At 39.2% G+C, this 16,009-nt stretch overlaps 1 protein-coding gene across 2 annotated transcripts in view; it reads left to right on the forward strand.

Moving 5' to 3' along the window:
- Positions 1–15,733, forward strand: part of slit1b (slit homolog 1b (Drosophila)) — an 88,919-nt gene extending 73,186 nt beyond the window's left edge. For both annotated transcript variants that reach the window (XM_074688516.1, XM_074688524.1), the window contains exons 28-39: positions 205–329; positions 646–740; positions 3,158–3,297; positions 3,472–3,565; positions 3,725–3,862; positions 3,974–4,202; positions 4,286–4,416; positions 6,748–6,902; positions 6,991–7,202; positions 10,276–10,400; positions 10,483–10,691; positions 12,076–15,733. In XM_074688516.1, the coding sequence (XP_074544617.1) occupies positions 205–329; positions 646–740; positions 3,158–3,297; positions 3,472–3,565; positions 3,725–3,862; positions 3,974–4,202; positions 4,286–4,416; positions 6,748–6,902; positions 6,991–7,202; positions 10,276–10,400; positions 10,483–10,691; positions 12,076–12,344 (1,922 nt within the window). In that variant the 3' untranslated portion in view covers positions 12,345–15,733. The remainder of the gene's footprint in view (positions 1–204; positions 330–645; positions 741–3,157; positions 3,298–3,471; positions 3,566–3,724; positions 3,863–3,973; positions 4,203–4,285; positions 4,417–6,747; positions 6,903–6,990; positions 7,203–10,275; positions 10,401–10,482; positions 10,692–12,075) is intronic.
- Positions 15,734–16,009: the final 276 nt, after the last annotated feature.

Genomic DNA, 16,009 nt, shown 5'->3' on the forward strand with positions numbered 1-16,009 from the left:
AATTTTTAAACGTTTGTGTTCAAACACTTTAAAAGCTGCTGTGAAACGCTGTCTCTAATTAATGTTTGGAAAGAGGATGGTGCTTTTTTTGGACTCGATTCCACAGCTTTCTTTTTCATTCACAGAAGAAAATAAGAAAATTATTAACTTTTAACTGCATAAAGGTCAAACCTCTGACTGATGTGTGTGTGTGTGTGTTGTCAGGTCCAGTAGAAGCGTCTGTCCAGGCCAAATGCAGCCCGTGTGTGTCCTCCCCCTGCCAGAACCAGGGCGTCTGTCAAGTCGACCACACGCAACAGTTCACCTGTACCTGCAAGTCCGGCTTCACGGTGAGAAACTCTTCATGTGTGTGTTTGTGTGAGCTGCAGAGAGGCTTGCGTGATGAACTTAATCTGTTTTTGCTGCACCTTGTTACATCCAATCAAAAGCCATCTCCCCGCAGACTCAGATCAATCCGTTAAAAACCTCAAGCTGAACGTTTGGAAATCCACTTTTTTCATGTTTGCGTGTCGTTGGTGATTATTCGTGCACACATCTGTCTCTGATAATCCCGTCAAATTACTCCCAACATTTGCGCTGCTCCTCAAAAATATGCTCCATTTTTAATGCTTCTGTGTGTGTTTGTGCTTGTGCGTGACCTTTCAGGGTAAACACTGTGAGACTCCAGTGGATGCCTGTGTCAGTAATCCCTGCACTAACGGAGGACTGTGCCTCAGTGACGAGCAGACCAGAGGGTTCAGGTAACAGACACACTGCGCAGAGCTCGGTCTGTAAACAGCTTTAGGTCGTCATAAAATCCTGATCTGATGAGGAGATTATCACATATATCAAACTAAACCAGGAGGACTTCCAGAGACACTTCAGCTTCGTTTCCACCAAGTGGTCCGGTACGGATTGGTACAGTTTGGTACGGGCTGGATCAGTAAAGCCTGATTCTGTTGGTGTATCCACAGAAAACAGTGCCCCTCTTGGTAGGTGGCGTGCAAACCAGACACCGATAGCTGCGTCAGCTACATAGTCAGGGTGTCCACAGATCCTTTAAAAAGTCTTATAAAGGAATAAATTAATGTATCTAAAAGTAAGGCCTTAAAATGTCTTATATTCATTATTCTATAAGGCAGGAGTCTTCAACATGCGGCTCTTTGACCCCTTTGCAGTGGCTCCTTGTAGCTTTAAATAAATATTATTGAAATAAAGAATTGTTATTTTTCTTACAGAGGGTATTGATGATTAAAGACACTGTCACTAAAGAAAATCCTGCGTTAACATTTAGTTGAACTAAATCTACTTCACCTCCTACAACATCAACAGCCCACCAACTTTCCATGCACCTGTGGCTAACCTCAAGTTTTACAGCCCTGGGAAGATAACTACATCTACAAAAAGACTCATCTGGAAGAAAATACTGAGTTTAATTCTGTGAGGATGGATTCATTTAACTGACAACGTGCTGTGTTAATATACGGGCTTGATATATGGCCAGACATAAGCAAATAGCAGAAGTAATAAGTTGAGCCATATAATGATTCTTATATGAATTTCAAGAATCCTTTCAAAGTATTAGAAATTTTAGCATTTTCTTAAATTTGAATTATTTAAAAAAAATGAAATTTGAAAAATTTGCAAAATATTCATTTTTTCCAAAAATAGAAAAACAACAAAATAACATAAAATGTCATATTTAATTTTTTCAAAATATCTATTTAAAAAAAATGCTTAATTTGAACATTTCAATTTTTTTGCAATTTTCTGCAAGCTTTGGAATTTTTTTTATTCTAATGTTTTGTTAGAATTTTTTGCATTTTTTGCATTTTTTAACTTTTGCAAAAAATTGAAAATTTCGCTATTTTTTCTTTATCATTTTTTTATGTTTTTTTCTTTGGTGTTATAATAAATATTCTTATTATTTTCATTAATGGTTAATAATTTGCTTTATAAAATCCTTTTTAGTTCCTTAGCTTTTCACTTCTTTTTTATTAATTGATTTATTTATTTAGTTGAATGTCCTTTTTTTTCATCTACTTTTTATTACATATATATACTACACAAATCTGGAAGAAAATGCAGATTTTAATTCTGTGTAAATGGATTCATTTAACTGACAACGTGCCGGCTCAATATACATTATTGATATGTGGTAAGAAGCAAACAAAAAAAAAATTATGAGTAAATAATGATGAACATACTACTAATGAATAAATTATATCAATTTCATTTCATTTCACTTTATTTTTAATGTAATTGTTTAAAATGTTTTTTTTGTGATTTTTTTTCAAATAATTTTAATTTTGGATTTTTTTTTATTTTTAAAATTTAAAAAAATGTTTTCAAAAAATTTAAAAACATTGAATTTTTAGATTTTTGCAAATTGCATTTTTTTTACATATATATATACACACACATATATTTTACATTTTTTTGCAAAGTTTTTTTTTCTTAGGCAATTTTTACATTGTAACATTTCTAATTTTTTGACCTTTTTTTTATTTCAAAATTTAAAAAAATGCTAGGCAATTAGAAAATAAAATTGTTTGAAAGTTTTGCAAATTTCTTTCAATTTCAAAATTTTTGGTATGTTTTCAAATTTATAAAAAAAAAAAAATAAGATATCGCCCCAGTAATTACATAAATTCAAAATACTTCTCATTTGCTCCACCTCCTGGGGTCTGATCAGTATATCTGTCACCCCACTAGAAGGGAACCAAAAAGTGGGACGGTATGGGTTGGTAATTTTTGGGACCTGTCCTTGTCTTAGTGGAAGAAAAAGCCACAAAATGCGTGCCGTACCAAAACATACCAAACTGAACCGCTTGGTGGAAACAGGGCTAATCACAGCTCCTAAGGTCCAAAATACAAAAGTCGTGGCATTGATGTGATTGATCCCACAGAGGTCACCATGGTAACCGTGTGATGAACAATTCCTGGTGTCAAATTGTGGCCAAACTCAGCAGGGGAGAGGAGTTAGTAGAAAAAATGTTGCCAACAGTGTCAACATCTTCTTCTCTAGCTTAAAGCTGTGGTAGACATGCATCTGCGGTACACTGCCCCCTGCAGTTTGGGAATGGACTCGCTAGCTTGACATCACTTTGAGGATAACGAGAGTAATCGTGTCACTTTCAGGGTCTTGTTTCAGTTTCATAACCTGTGAATTTTCCAGCTGTGCATGCACCTTCGGATTCCATGGAACGTTCTGCGAGGTAAACGTGGACGATTGTCAGGATCATGGCTGTGAGAACGGCGCCACCTGTGTGGATGGAGTGGGCAACTACACCTGTTTGTGTCCTCCAAACTACACAGGTACAGAAAGGCACCAGCAGCACCGTCAGGTCTCTTCACACATCTTCAGATTACACCCATCATTTGATCAGGAGACGCTAACCTTTCACTCTGCATCATTTAAAGTCACAGTTTTTAATTTGTTTTGTTTGATCGTTGATGAAAATACTTCACTCTTTCCTTCCTGTGTGTCAGGTCTGTTGTGTGAGGAAGAGGAGGACGTGTGTGCTCCAGGTAGAAACCCCTGTCAGCATCAGTCCACCTGCATCAGCACTCCTACAGGCCCCAGGTGATAAACACACACACACACACACACACTCAAACACACACACACGTTATCAGTGCCAGACTCAGCACAGTTACAGAGATAAATGTTGCTGAGGTGAGTGTGTGTGTGTGTGTGTTGACTCCCTAAATCCTGCTCCATGTGTGTGTGTTTGTGCTCCAGGTGTGTGTGTATCCCCGGCTGGGTGGGGCCAGACTGCGGCATAGATTATAACGAATGTACGGATCATCGCTGTCAGAACGGCGCTCAGTGTGTGGACCATCTGGACGGATACAGCTGTGTGTGTCCTCAGGGATACAGGTAAGGCAAACTGGGAGCACTGGGGAGCAGAGATGACTCGAGGGACTCGGGGAAGAAACACGTTTCATATCGGGTGAGGGTGTGAGCAATAAGAGCGTCTGTCTCTCTCAGCGGTGAGTTCTGTGAAGCGGCGCTTCCTCCCCCGTCGCCCTGCCAGCTGGCGCAGTGTCAGAACGGCGCCCTCTGTGTGGAGAAAACGGGCGCCGCGGTCTGTCAGTGTCTCCCGGGCTTCGAGGGTCAGAGCTGTGAGAAACTGGTCAGCGTCAACTTCGTGGACCGAGACTCGTACGTTCAGCTGCAGGACGTGAAGAACTGGCCTCAAGCAAACATCTCGCTGCAGGTGAGCACACACACACACAGACACATACATACACACACCTGTAAGACTCAGACACACACACATTGATAATGTGTGTGTTTCAGGTGTCGACAGCAGAGGATAACGGTATCCTGCTCTACAACGGAGACAACGAGCCAATCGCTGTGGAGCTTCATCAGGGTCACGTCAGAGTCACGTACGATCCTGGAAACCAGCCGGCCACAGCTATCTACAGGTACACACACAGACACACACAAACACACACATTCACTGTAACCTGTTGTGTCACAGGAGTCACACCTTAATCCAAAATCATTCAGTTCATTTGCGAAATAAATAAAAAAAGATTCCTTACTCCCATCAGAGCACAGCGCTCCATTTCCTGAGTGCTCTCTGAATGAAGTCCTCAAACAGTTGCGCTCTTCTAAGAACGACTGTAAAGTGTAGAGAAATTTATAAATCATAAAATCTAGTGAAGTATTATCTGATTGAGAAGTTTTTTAATTTATGAAATTGTACATGTGATGTCTTAGTTTTTCATTTTGAATGCTTTTTCAAAATATTTTAAAAATATAAATGCTAAAAAAAATTCTATTTTTTCTAATTTGTTTTTTTTCCCACGCTCTTTTTATTGTTTTTTTTTTGTTACGAGTTTAACAGTATTTATATGTAAATGTAGATAAGAAAAAGGGACATTTAAATAAGTAATAAATGAAAAAGAGTAGTGAAAAGCTAACAAACTAGATTAAAAAAAACAAAATATTCACCATTAAAGAAAATAATAAGAATATTTATTATAACACCAAAAAAATAAAACATTAAAAAATAACAATAAGGAAAGATAATTTTTTAAAAAATCACATTTTTTTGTAAAAGTTATTAAAAAATTCAAAAATTGAGAAATGAATATCATAATTCTAAAAAAAATAGAAATAAAAAAAATCCAAAACTTGCATTAAATTGCAAAAAATTAAAGTTTCCAAATTTATTTATTTATTTTTTTTTTTCAAAAAACTTCAAATATGATTTTTTTTTGTAAGTTTGCCATTTTTTAATTTTTTTTTTTTTTCAAATTTTGGAATGAAAAAAAGGATATTTTGCAAATTTTTCAATATTTTTTGAAATATTTCCAAAATAACTGAAATTTAATAAATGCTAATATTTCGAATCTTTTGAAAGGATTCTTGAAATTCATAAGATTTATTATTATATAGCTCAACTTACTACTTTTGCTATTATGTCTGGACACATATCAAGTGTGTACATTAAGCAGAAAAGTTCTCAGTCAACTGAATCCATTCACACAGAATTAAAATCAGTATTTTCTTCCAGATGAGTCTTTTTGTAGATGTAGTTATCTTCCCAGGGCTGTAAAACTTGAGGTTAGCCACAGGTGCATGGAAAGTTGGTGGGCTGTTGATGTTGTAGGAGGTGAAGTAGAGCGGTGGCAGGCTTTATTGACAGATGGGATGAAGATTTAGTTCTGTATGCTCTCTAAGAAAAATAAAAATTCTTTATTTCAATTATATTTTGCTTAAAGCTACAAGGAGCCACTGTAAAGGAGTCAAAGAGCTGCGGGTTGAAGACTGTTGGTCTAAGATAAAAACAACAAAAGCGATAAAATGATTTTATTTGGTTAGGTAACCTTTGAATTTGTGTTCCTGCTTGAAATGAACCCAAATTAAACCCTTTGAGTAAACAGTTGTGTGAAGATGAGTCCTGTACTCAGGTGTTTCAGAGCCAGCAGGTGAGAGTTTGACTAAAGGTTGATCTCTGCAGGGATTAAACTATGAGCGCTCCACCAGCTCCACATTTTTAACAACCCTCCACCCTGATGAGTCCGTCTCATCAGCACATCTCAAATCTCTGAGTGTTGCTTGTGCCGAGCGATCCTGCAGACTCCCGCCAGGCCCTCAGCAGCCTCTCAGCCGGCTGTAGCCAAGCAACGCCGGCGCCAAGTGTGTGCATGTCTGGTGTGTGCGGCCGCCTGGAGAGAGTCCTGCCGGGTCTGGGAACGTGGACGGATTAAACACAGGCGCGGACCGAGGACACTCGAGGCAGAGTGCCCACTTCATCGGGTGTCGAGGGTTTAAATGTTTGGAGGGTTCGCTGTTGAGGATCGACCGTGGCCGTCACACTCACAAACACACACCTACAATCACACACACACGCTTAGACTAAGTGAGGCTATTTATATGAGAAGCAGCTGCAGCGAGGAGGCGACTGAGAGCGGGAGCAAAGGATGGAGAGATCAGGGGGAGGTACAAGTGGATCACAAACATCACAAAACTCAAGCTGTCGGAAAGAGTCCTATAAGTCCAAATGTTTCCTCGCATCAGATTCAAGCGTCAAAGATTAAAATACTAAAGCTGTCAGCCTGATTCTGATGGTCCGGTTTGTCCAATCAGCGCTGATAACAGCCGAGAAAAACTCCTCACAGGAGCTTTAGTTTGATTTGATCATCCCGTAAAAACCACCACCAACTCTGACCACAGGTGTCACTGTGATCAACACAAACACAACAGTCCTCACACAGTCTATAAAAGTGTAACTTTGCTGTTCGCAGCGCTGAAACGGTGAACGACGGGCAGTTTCACACAGTGGAGCTGGTCACCTTTAACCGCATGGTCAATCTGTCCGTGGACGGCGGGGAGCCGATGACCCTGGACAGCCAGGGGCGGAGCCAGACGGCGACAGGAGACGCTCCTCTTTACGTTGGAGGTCAGATTAAATATTGTGATGAAAGTCTGACTGATGAAACATTTCTCACCTGGAGGAGTTTCCTGAAATGTCTCCTCCGTCTCTGTAGGTATGCCGGAGGAGGTGATGCCGTCCTCTCTGGGTCTCTCCTCGCAGACCCTCAACACGTCCAGTTTCCACGGCTGCATCAAGAACCTCTACATCAACCACGAGCTGCAGGACTTCACCCGCAGCCACATGAAGCCCGGGGTGGTGCCGGGCTGTCAGGCCTGCAGGAAGCTCTACTGTCTGCACGGCGTCTGTCAGCCTGATGCTGCAGAGGTAAAGACCGATGACACTACCGGTCAGAAGTTCTTCTTTAGTCTCCAGGAGCCGTTCTGTCAGGACTTGGTCTGATGTTTGGGCTCAGCATCTTGGCGTACAGAAATCCTGATGATGAAGTAAATATTTCTATTCTTTAGTCCATTGCTCCATCTTCCTGTCTCCAGGAGTCCATTGGTGGGGTCTGATGGTCCAGCCTCTGGTTCTTCTTCTGCCTCTGTCCCAGTGATGGAGGTCTTTCTTTCTGCAGTCTGACCTGTCAAAGCTGCAGCTCACAGTCCTCTCTTCACTGTAAATGAAACTGTGAAACTGAGACTGGGACTGTACCACCTCTTTGCAGCTGTGAGGCTGTTGACTCAGGCCTGAACCACAGGCCTGAGTCTTTTTTGATTTTTTTGATCTGATATCTTTTCCCTCGTTTAAAAAAAAAATCTCCGTCCACACCACAGAAAAATCTCTGTCCATACGAAGAGGCCAAACTGAAAACGATCGCTTCTGAAGCCTGCAATGCCATGCCTGACCAATAAGTGGCAGGTTAGCAAAATGTGAAAGCCATAGAGGAAGAACGTTATGAGCATGCGCAGTCAAACACAGTGGCTGTGTCCGAAATGACATACTAACGTACTACTCATACTAAGTGTGACGTCAAAAATAGTATGTAGTGCGTTCACATTAAATAGTATGAAAAGATTGTGTGCGCGAGAAATACCCGGATGTATACTATATCTGTAAAAATTGTAAGTATGGGAGGTGGGCATACTAGTCGCACTGACACGCCCCATAATGCATTGCGAGCCCCGTATTTATAAACGTAAATACAGAATGAGATGACAAGATGAGAAGCAACTAAAATGGACTTAGCTCTACAGGGAAACCTAAACGTAAGTACAAAGAAATAAAGTGCCTGAGGCGACGGACGGATCGTCTTCGGTGTCTGCGAGCAGTAAACATTTTTTAATTTTTTGAAGAGTGATGAATTCGTCTTGAGACCGGTGTTAGCTAAAAATCATCCACTAGCAAACTTCCCGTTTTCAAAATAAAAGCATCTTTTATTATCTCCTTTAAGTTCTTTAACACTTTTGTAAATTGAGCTCTTGTTTTGGAGCGGACCGGAAGTTTCTCCGATAGCATATTGGCGCTCTTAACAGAATGTCCGAAATGTAAAATTAAATTTGTATCCGTGCGTTTTGTGGCCCAAATGACCACATTTTGGTTTTCTACGTGATGACTTTCTCGCCTAAAATGTTCTTAAAACTTTCAAATGTGGCGAATCAACAGAGATATTTGATAGCCTGGTGTGCTTCCATAGACTTATGTGCGCTTCCAATTTTTGTCGTCTGAAGTTTTGTGATGCATCATGGGAAACAGAGTTGTATACTACAGTGTAAACGGTTGGCACTCTAATCATACTTATAGTATGTAGTATACAGTATATACACAACGACCATGTAGTATGTAGTATGTTAGTATGCCATTTCTGACACAGCCAGTGACTTGTTGCTGGGCGCTTGACGTCATTGCGTCAACACCAGCTCCGTTTAACACCACTACACGGATCCACTCAACCGGATATTTTTTTATTTCTTCACTTTTTTATCCGTTTTTAAAAATCTCCTTTAACGTGGGTGAAATCTCCGTGTTCGTGTGGTTGAGAGGCCCAATCGGACAGAAAAATGCACGTTTAGGAATATATCCATATACGTGTGGTTCAGGCCTCAGATGCTTGTTTGGCTTCCAGTTTGGTTTTGCCAGACCACTTCCTGATTTTTGAAAGTCACCAGGATTCTAGAATGATACCAAAATTTTAGGATGTCTTGAATTTTATTCTTGAATGACAAAAGAATTACAGAAACATTCCAGAATTCCAAAATGTTGTTGATTTCTAGAACGTCACCAGAATTCTAAAACATTTCGAGGATTTATTTGAAGGCCACCACAGTTCTGGAATGTCACTCAGATTAAAGAGTTCAAGGAGAATTCTAGAATTGCATAAACAAAACAAAACTCTGGAATATCAATGTAATTCTTAAATGATAAAAATTATGGAACAGTTTCAGAGCTCAGAAAATGTTAACTTGTAGAATGTTGCCTAATTTCTAGAAAAGCAACATAATTCTTCAGTGAACCCAGAATTCTCGAAAGTCAAAGTAAGATTTGAGATTGTTGCCAGAATTCTAGATTTCTCATACAATTCCCAAAAGACACAAGATTTAAGGAATGTTTCAGAATTCTGGAATGTCACCAAAATAAAGAACATTGCTTGATTTTGCTACAAGAATTCTAGAATGTTACCAAAATTTTAGAATGCCAGTATTGTTCCCAAATGACACCAGCTCTGGAACCATTTCATCGTTCTGAAATGTTAAAAGAATTAAAGAATGTTGCTTAATTTCAAGAACATCTTCAGAATTCTAAAATAGATTTAGGATTTTTTGAAACCCACCAAAAGGTTTGGAATACCGCCAGAATGCTAGAACGCGAGAAAAATTCTAGAATTTCAGCAGAATTTCTAAAACTGAGGAAAAAATATGATATTAAAATGATCCTCGATGATAGCAGAATTGTGGAACACCTTCAGAATTTGAAACTGTTACAGGAATTGTGGAATTTTTTTCAGGATTCTCAATGTTCCAAGAATCGGAACCAGAATTCTAAAATGTTGCTTGATTTCTAGAATAGTACTGTAGTTATTGAGTGACCCAAGAATTCTCTGATGTCACCAAGACTCTAGAACACTGGGAGAATTCTCGAATTATCATTGAATACATTAATGACACCACAGTTGTGGAACTGTTTCAGAATTCTGGATTGTTGCCAAAACTATAGATTGTTTCGAGGATTCTAGAATGTTCCCAGAACTCTATGATGTCAGAGTCTCCAGTCCCAGTGTGTGAGTGTCTCTGGATGCTGAAGGAAACTCTCCTCACTGAGCTCACCTTGACTTTTCTTGACTTCATTTATCTGGAGCAAAAACCTCTTTCTGCTGAACATGACTGTTCATTAACGCTGACCACGAGGGGCTGGAGCAGCTTTTTATCTATCCACATCCAAACCTTTCTGTTTCCTCTCCCAGGGTCCTCAGTGTCATTGCCAGCCGGGGTGGACGGGCCAACACTGTGACCAGCCAATGACAGGAGGCCTTACTGGAGGGGATGTGGCCACCTCCATGAGCAGTTTGAGCCCCTGTGAGGGCAGCAAGTGAGTTCACGAACCACCTGAGAACAATGAGCTTTGTTATGGAGTGTGTCCTCCTCACTGCGTGCTTTCTCTGCAAACACAGGTGTGTGAAGGGCGTGTGCGTGGTGTTAGACGCTGAGTCGTATCGCTGTGACTGCGAGGACGGGTACAGCGGCGCGCTGTGCAGCCTGAAGGAGGAGCCGCTGGGTGTGTGTCGGGGTGTGCAGTGTTTGCACGGCCGGTGTCAGCAGACAGTGGAGGGAGAGAAGTGTGTGTGTGAGCCGGGGTTCACCGGAGAGAGCTGTGATATCGGTGAGAAGAGAAGAGCAACACTTTAACCCAGGACTCTGCAAACTTTACTGTCATAGGAGCATTTTTCCCTCAGCTCACCTGGATTAAAGTCATTCAGGAGCCACAAAATCTACTTTATCTTCACAATAAAGACAAAAAAGTGGATAAAATTCTAAACAGAGTTAGATTGCAGTGAATAATGAAAAGAGGAGTCTTTGAACGAGTTTAAAAAATTGAACAAGTGAAATCTTTCTTTATTTTTATTAGATATGCAAAAATTAATCAAAGCAAAATTTTGAAAAAAAAAAAAATATATATATATATATATATATATATATATATATATAATTGAAACATTTTATTTAATGCAAAAACACAAATAAAATTGAAATATTTAAAAAATATTACAAAAAAATTCATAAAAAATAAAAAAATTTAGAAAATATACAAAATTGCAAAAATTCATTTTTTTTCGTAGAAATTACAAAAAAATGCACGAGATTAAAAAAAAACTTAAAATGTTTTTAAAATTAAATTTAATAGATTTTTTTTTTTAAAAAGGTAAAAGTTCAATTAATAGATATTTTACAACACTTTGAGAATTCCCCAAAAAACTCAAAAAAGTTAAATAGCTAAATTTAGAAAAAAAGTAAATTAGAAATAACAAAACTTTGAAAAACTGCAAACGCTTTAACAATGAAATTTGAAAGTAAAGTTGATTAAGTTTAAAGTAGAAAAAAAAATGAAATTTTTTTGAAAGGAATTCAAATTTTAAGGATTTTTGTAATCAAGATAAATTTGCACATTTTAAAAAATGTAGAAATTTTGAAGAAATGTGCAATTTTAATTTTTTTGTGTAATTGTAAAATTTTCAATAATTCATTTTTTGTCATTTTGCAAATTTTTGAAATTTCAAAAAAGATGAAAATTCTATAAATTATAGATAGTAAAAAAAATGTAAAGTTTTGCAAATAATTTAATTTTTTGAATTTTTCAGAACAATGGATTTTTGTCTTTTTTTTAATTTAAAAGTACTTGAAGAAAATTCAAAATTGAAAACATATATTAATAGTATTACTCAACTTATTAATTGTAAATGTTAACGCAGGATTTTATTTAGTGTCAGTGACTTTAATCATCACTACCCTCTGTAAGAAAAATAACAATTCTTTATTTTGATAAGATTTCTAAAGCTACAAGGAGCCACTGCAGAGGAGTCAAAGAGCTGCAGGTTGAAGATCCTCGGCTTTAACTGCTCTGAAACGTTTCAGACGTCACATGAGCTGATTGTGACTCATTCACACACTTTTCTGGATTAATCTTTTAATTATAACTAAATGAACGCTGATGATGGACCTGTGACCTTCTCGATGTTTCGTTGATCCTCCTCCGTCTCCCCCCACAGAGTCCCCGTGTCGAGGCGAGCCGGTCAGAGACTACCACCGACTTCAGCACGGCGCCGTCCTCTGCCAGACGTCCAAACCCTTCTCCTGGGTGGAGTGTCGGGGTCGCTGCCAGGCAGGAAGTGATCCCGCCTCCACCACCGCCGCCGCTTCCTGCTGCGCCCCTCTGAGAGTCCGACGCCGGCGGCTCACCTTCGAGTGCGACGACGGCACCTCGTTCACGCAGGACGTGGAGAAACCTGTGGAATGTGGCTGCAAGGAGTGTGTGTAGCACTGCCGATGAACAGGGCACACATATACATACACACACACACACACACACACATCCAACATGACACACACACACCCAGCTAAAGAGGTACACACACTGTAGGGACTCTCACTGATGAACAGACGTTTGGTGTTTGTTTCGTGTCCTGCGCAGACGCAGTTTTGTATCATGAGACAGTTCCTCCTCTCCAACACGAGATCAACGAGTCAACCTCATCTTCATCGTCCTCCTCTTCATCGTCTGCAGCAGGAGATCCCGCCCTCTCCACACCGTTCTGTATGTTTTACATGTTTGTGCTCTTCGGAGAGCTGACTGTGAGTCTGAAGCCCACGTGTCATCGTCTGACGGCGTTTCCTGAAAGCAGCTCTGAGGTCAGCGAGTGTGGCGGCGGCGAGAGCTGCAGGTGAAGGAACATGGGTGTGTTTGAGTGTCACTTCCTGCAGCGGCGCCACGTGTGAGGTGTGCAGGTTAAAGTTAAGAGAGTTTCTTTCTGCATCCCTAAAAAAGTCCCCTCGCCCCAGAAATGTGCGGTCACTGAGTTCACGCTGTCATCCCGTTGTAAATATCATCGCCCCGCCGCGCTCAGCCAGGGGTCAGAGGTCACCGGGTTCAGCGAGGACAGCAGAGCGTCAGGAGATGTTCCCATCACGGCTCACAAGACCTCCTTTCTTCCCATTTACACTAAAAGGGGGGTCGGGAACACGAGTGTGTGTGTGTGTGTGTGTGTGTGTGTGTGTGTGTGTGTGTGTGTGTGTGTGTGTGTGTGTGTGTGTGTGTGTGTGTGTGTGATGCACTTCTGTCCTTGTGGGGACCTGTCTCACCAGAACGAGGTCATCGAGGATCCGTTTGGACGTGAAAACACCGAACACTGAGGCTGACAAACACCAACAGTTCATTTAAAACGTAATAATGAACCATTCCTCTCAAACTTTCCCATCAGTGTGTTCCTGTGGCCACCAGGGGGCAGCGCAGTTACCCTTAAACCCTGTTAGCATGGTGTCATCAAAACTCCTCTGAGGGGGTTTCAGCTGGCGACAGGAAGTAAAGACAAACTTCAGAAATCATGTCGATTGTTTATCACGTGGTCATTTTCGTTTGCGTCGTCCACGCTGAAGATTAACAGCAACACGAGGTCTTTCACCACCGAGGAATTACACCACTTTCTCCACAGGGGGCGCCAAAACAACACTAACGGAAAAGTCTGACTCAGCGCTGTGTCCTCATCTCCTAAAACCCGCCCTGCTCTGCTCTGTTCTGTCAGAGTTGAGACTCAAATCTTAAATACCCTTCTTTAATCTCAGAAATTAGACTTTTCTAATTGAAAAAGTTTAGACTGTAATCCAAGATTTCCAGCTTTAATGGATCAGCTTGAGCTTGAAACTCAGAATTCAGACTTGAATAATTTAAAAAGTAGTTTTTAATCTCATAACCTCAGACTTTAATCTTGGAGTTGTATCTTGAATTGACAGAGTTCAGACTGTAATCCCAGAATTCCAATTTAAATTAATTAATCTGGGACTTTAATCTCTGATTTCCTTCCATAACTTTAGGGATTGGACTTTACACTTCAAGCTCTACCTTAAACTGAGTTTACGCTGTTATCCCAGAAATCTGACTTTAATTGATTAATGTGGCGCTTTAATTAAAATTCAGATCGGAATTGATGTTTAATTGGTTTTTAATCTCAGAAATTTTGACTTTAATCTGAGAAGTTATTTTTCTAGTCTCGGGAATTGGACTTTAGGCCCCGTTTACACGACAACCTTTCATCTGACAACGCTGAAATACAGTGGAAAAAAAAACTGAGTTTACACGGAAACACTGAGGGACTGAAATTGCTGCAGTAAGCATGCCAGGCCTGTAGGTGGTGCTATAACTGTCTTGTCCAGAAGCAGCTTTAGAGAGATCTCCTCTGAAGTAGAGTTGGGCCAATCATCTGGTGTGTTGGTGAATGCTAAGAGCAGAAGTGGAGCAACAGATGCTCATTAAGTTACAGACAGTCACAGATTCAGCAGATTGAGCAGCACAAGCTCAACACGGTAGATCAACACCATCCCAACAACGGAACTGTTGGACTGTTGTATGCGCTCGCGCGAAATGGAGCATGACATCATCGTTTCCACTGAAAACGCTGGCTCACTGTTTACACAGCTACGTTTCAGAAAAATCCCACTGTAGAGGTCGTTTTCAAAAGTTTGCGTTTGGTCGGCTGAAACGACATTTCCCTGTAAAAATGAGGCGGAAACACAACAAAACTTTTGCGTTTCACCCTAAAACCGTTGTCGTGTAAACAGCCCCTTAGTCTCAGAATTCCAACTTGAATTGAAAGAGTTCAAACTGTTATCTTATAATACCAATCTAAATTAATTTTGGACTTAAATCTCAGAATTCAGAATTAAATTGGTTGAAAATCTGTCTTTCATCTCAGAATTTCAGACTTTAGATGATTAAATTCAGACTTTAATCTGAAATTTCCTTCTAAAGTCTCAAGGATTTGACTTTACTCTCAGAGTTCTAATTTAATTTGAGTTCAGATTGTAATCCCTGAATTATGACTTTACTAATTAATCAACTTGAACTTGAAACTTAGAATTCAAACTTAAAGTAATTAAAAATGAGTTTTAATAATCAAAATCTCAGACTTTGATATGAGATTTCCTTATTTAACCTCAGGAACTAATGGATAGATAGATAGATAGATAGATAGATAGATAGATAGATAGATAGATAGATAGATAGATAGATAGATAGATAGATAGATAGATAGATAGATAGATAGATAGACAGATAGATAGATAGATAGATAGATAGATAGATAGATAGATAGATAGATAGATAGATAGATAGATAGATCTTCACTGTCATTGTCTCATGTACGAGATTAAAAGTGCCAACCAATCAGAGCATCAGTCACTCAAAATCCATGAAGCTATAAAGAAGAAAAAGAAAAAAGACAGTAAAAGAAAAAATCTAACATCTAAAGCCAAAACGTACGGAAAACAGACTTGTTGTTAATTGGACTTTACTCTTAGAGTTGTACCTTAAACTAATCAAGTAATTGATGTTTATTTGGTTTCTCATCACAGAATTTCAGATTTCAATCTAAAAATTCCTTCTTTAGTCTCAGGATTTCTAATTAAATTGAAAGAGTCCAGACTGAAATCTTATGATGCCGATTTCAATTGACTAATTTTGGACTTGTTTCTGTGTAAAAACTAGGCTGAAACACAACAAAACTTTTGTGTTTCACCCTAAAACCGTTGCCGTGTAAACGGCCCCTTAGTCTCAGAATTCCAACTTAAATTGAAAGAGTTCAAACTGTTATCTTATAATACCAATCTAAATTAATTTGGGACTTAAATATCAGAAGTCAGATTTAAATTGATTTAAACTTTAATTGACTAAATTCTGACTTTAATCTGAGATTTCCTTCTAAAATCTCATAAAATAAACTTAACTCTCAGAGTTTGAATTTAAATGGAGTTCAGACTGTGATCCCAGAATTCCAACTTTAGCTGATTAATTTTAGACTTAATTTTCTGAATTCATTCACTGATTTCAGAATTCTGACTTTAAATGACAAAACTCAACTTTCCATATCTGAATTTTTTTAAGCTTCAAGATTCTCTGACTCTTCCAAAACAGAAATCTGTCGAAATTCTCTC

Source organism: Halichoeres trimaculatus, unplaced genomic scaffold, assembly GCF_033239565.1.
Source record: "Halichoeres trimaculatus isolate MK-OKI-2021-1 unplaced genomic scaffold, fHalTri1.1 fHalTri1_scaffold_2, whole genome shotgun sequence".
NCBI classification, from domain to species: domain Eukaryota; kingdom Metazoa; phylum Chordata; class Actinopteri; order Labriformes; family Labridae; genus Halichoeres; species Halichoeres trimaculatus.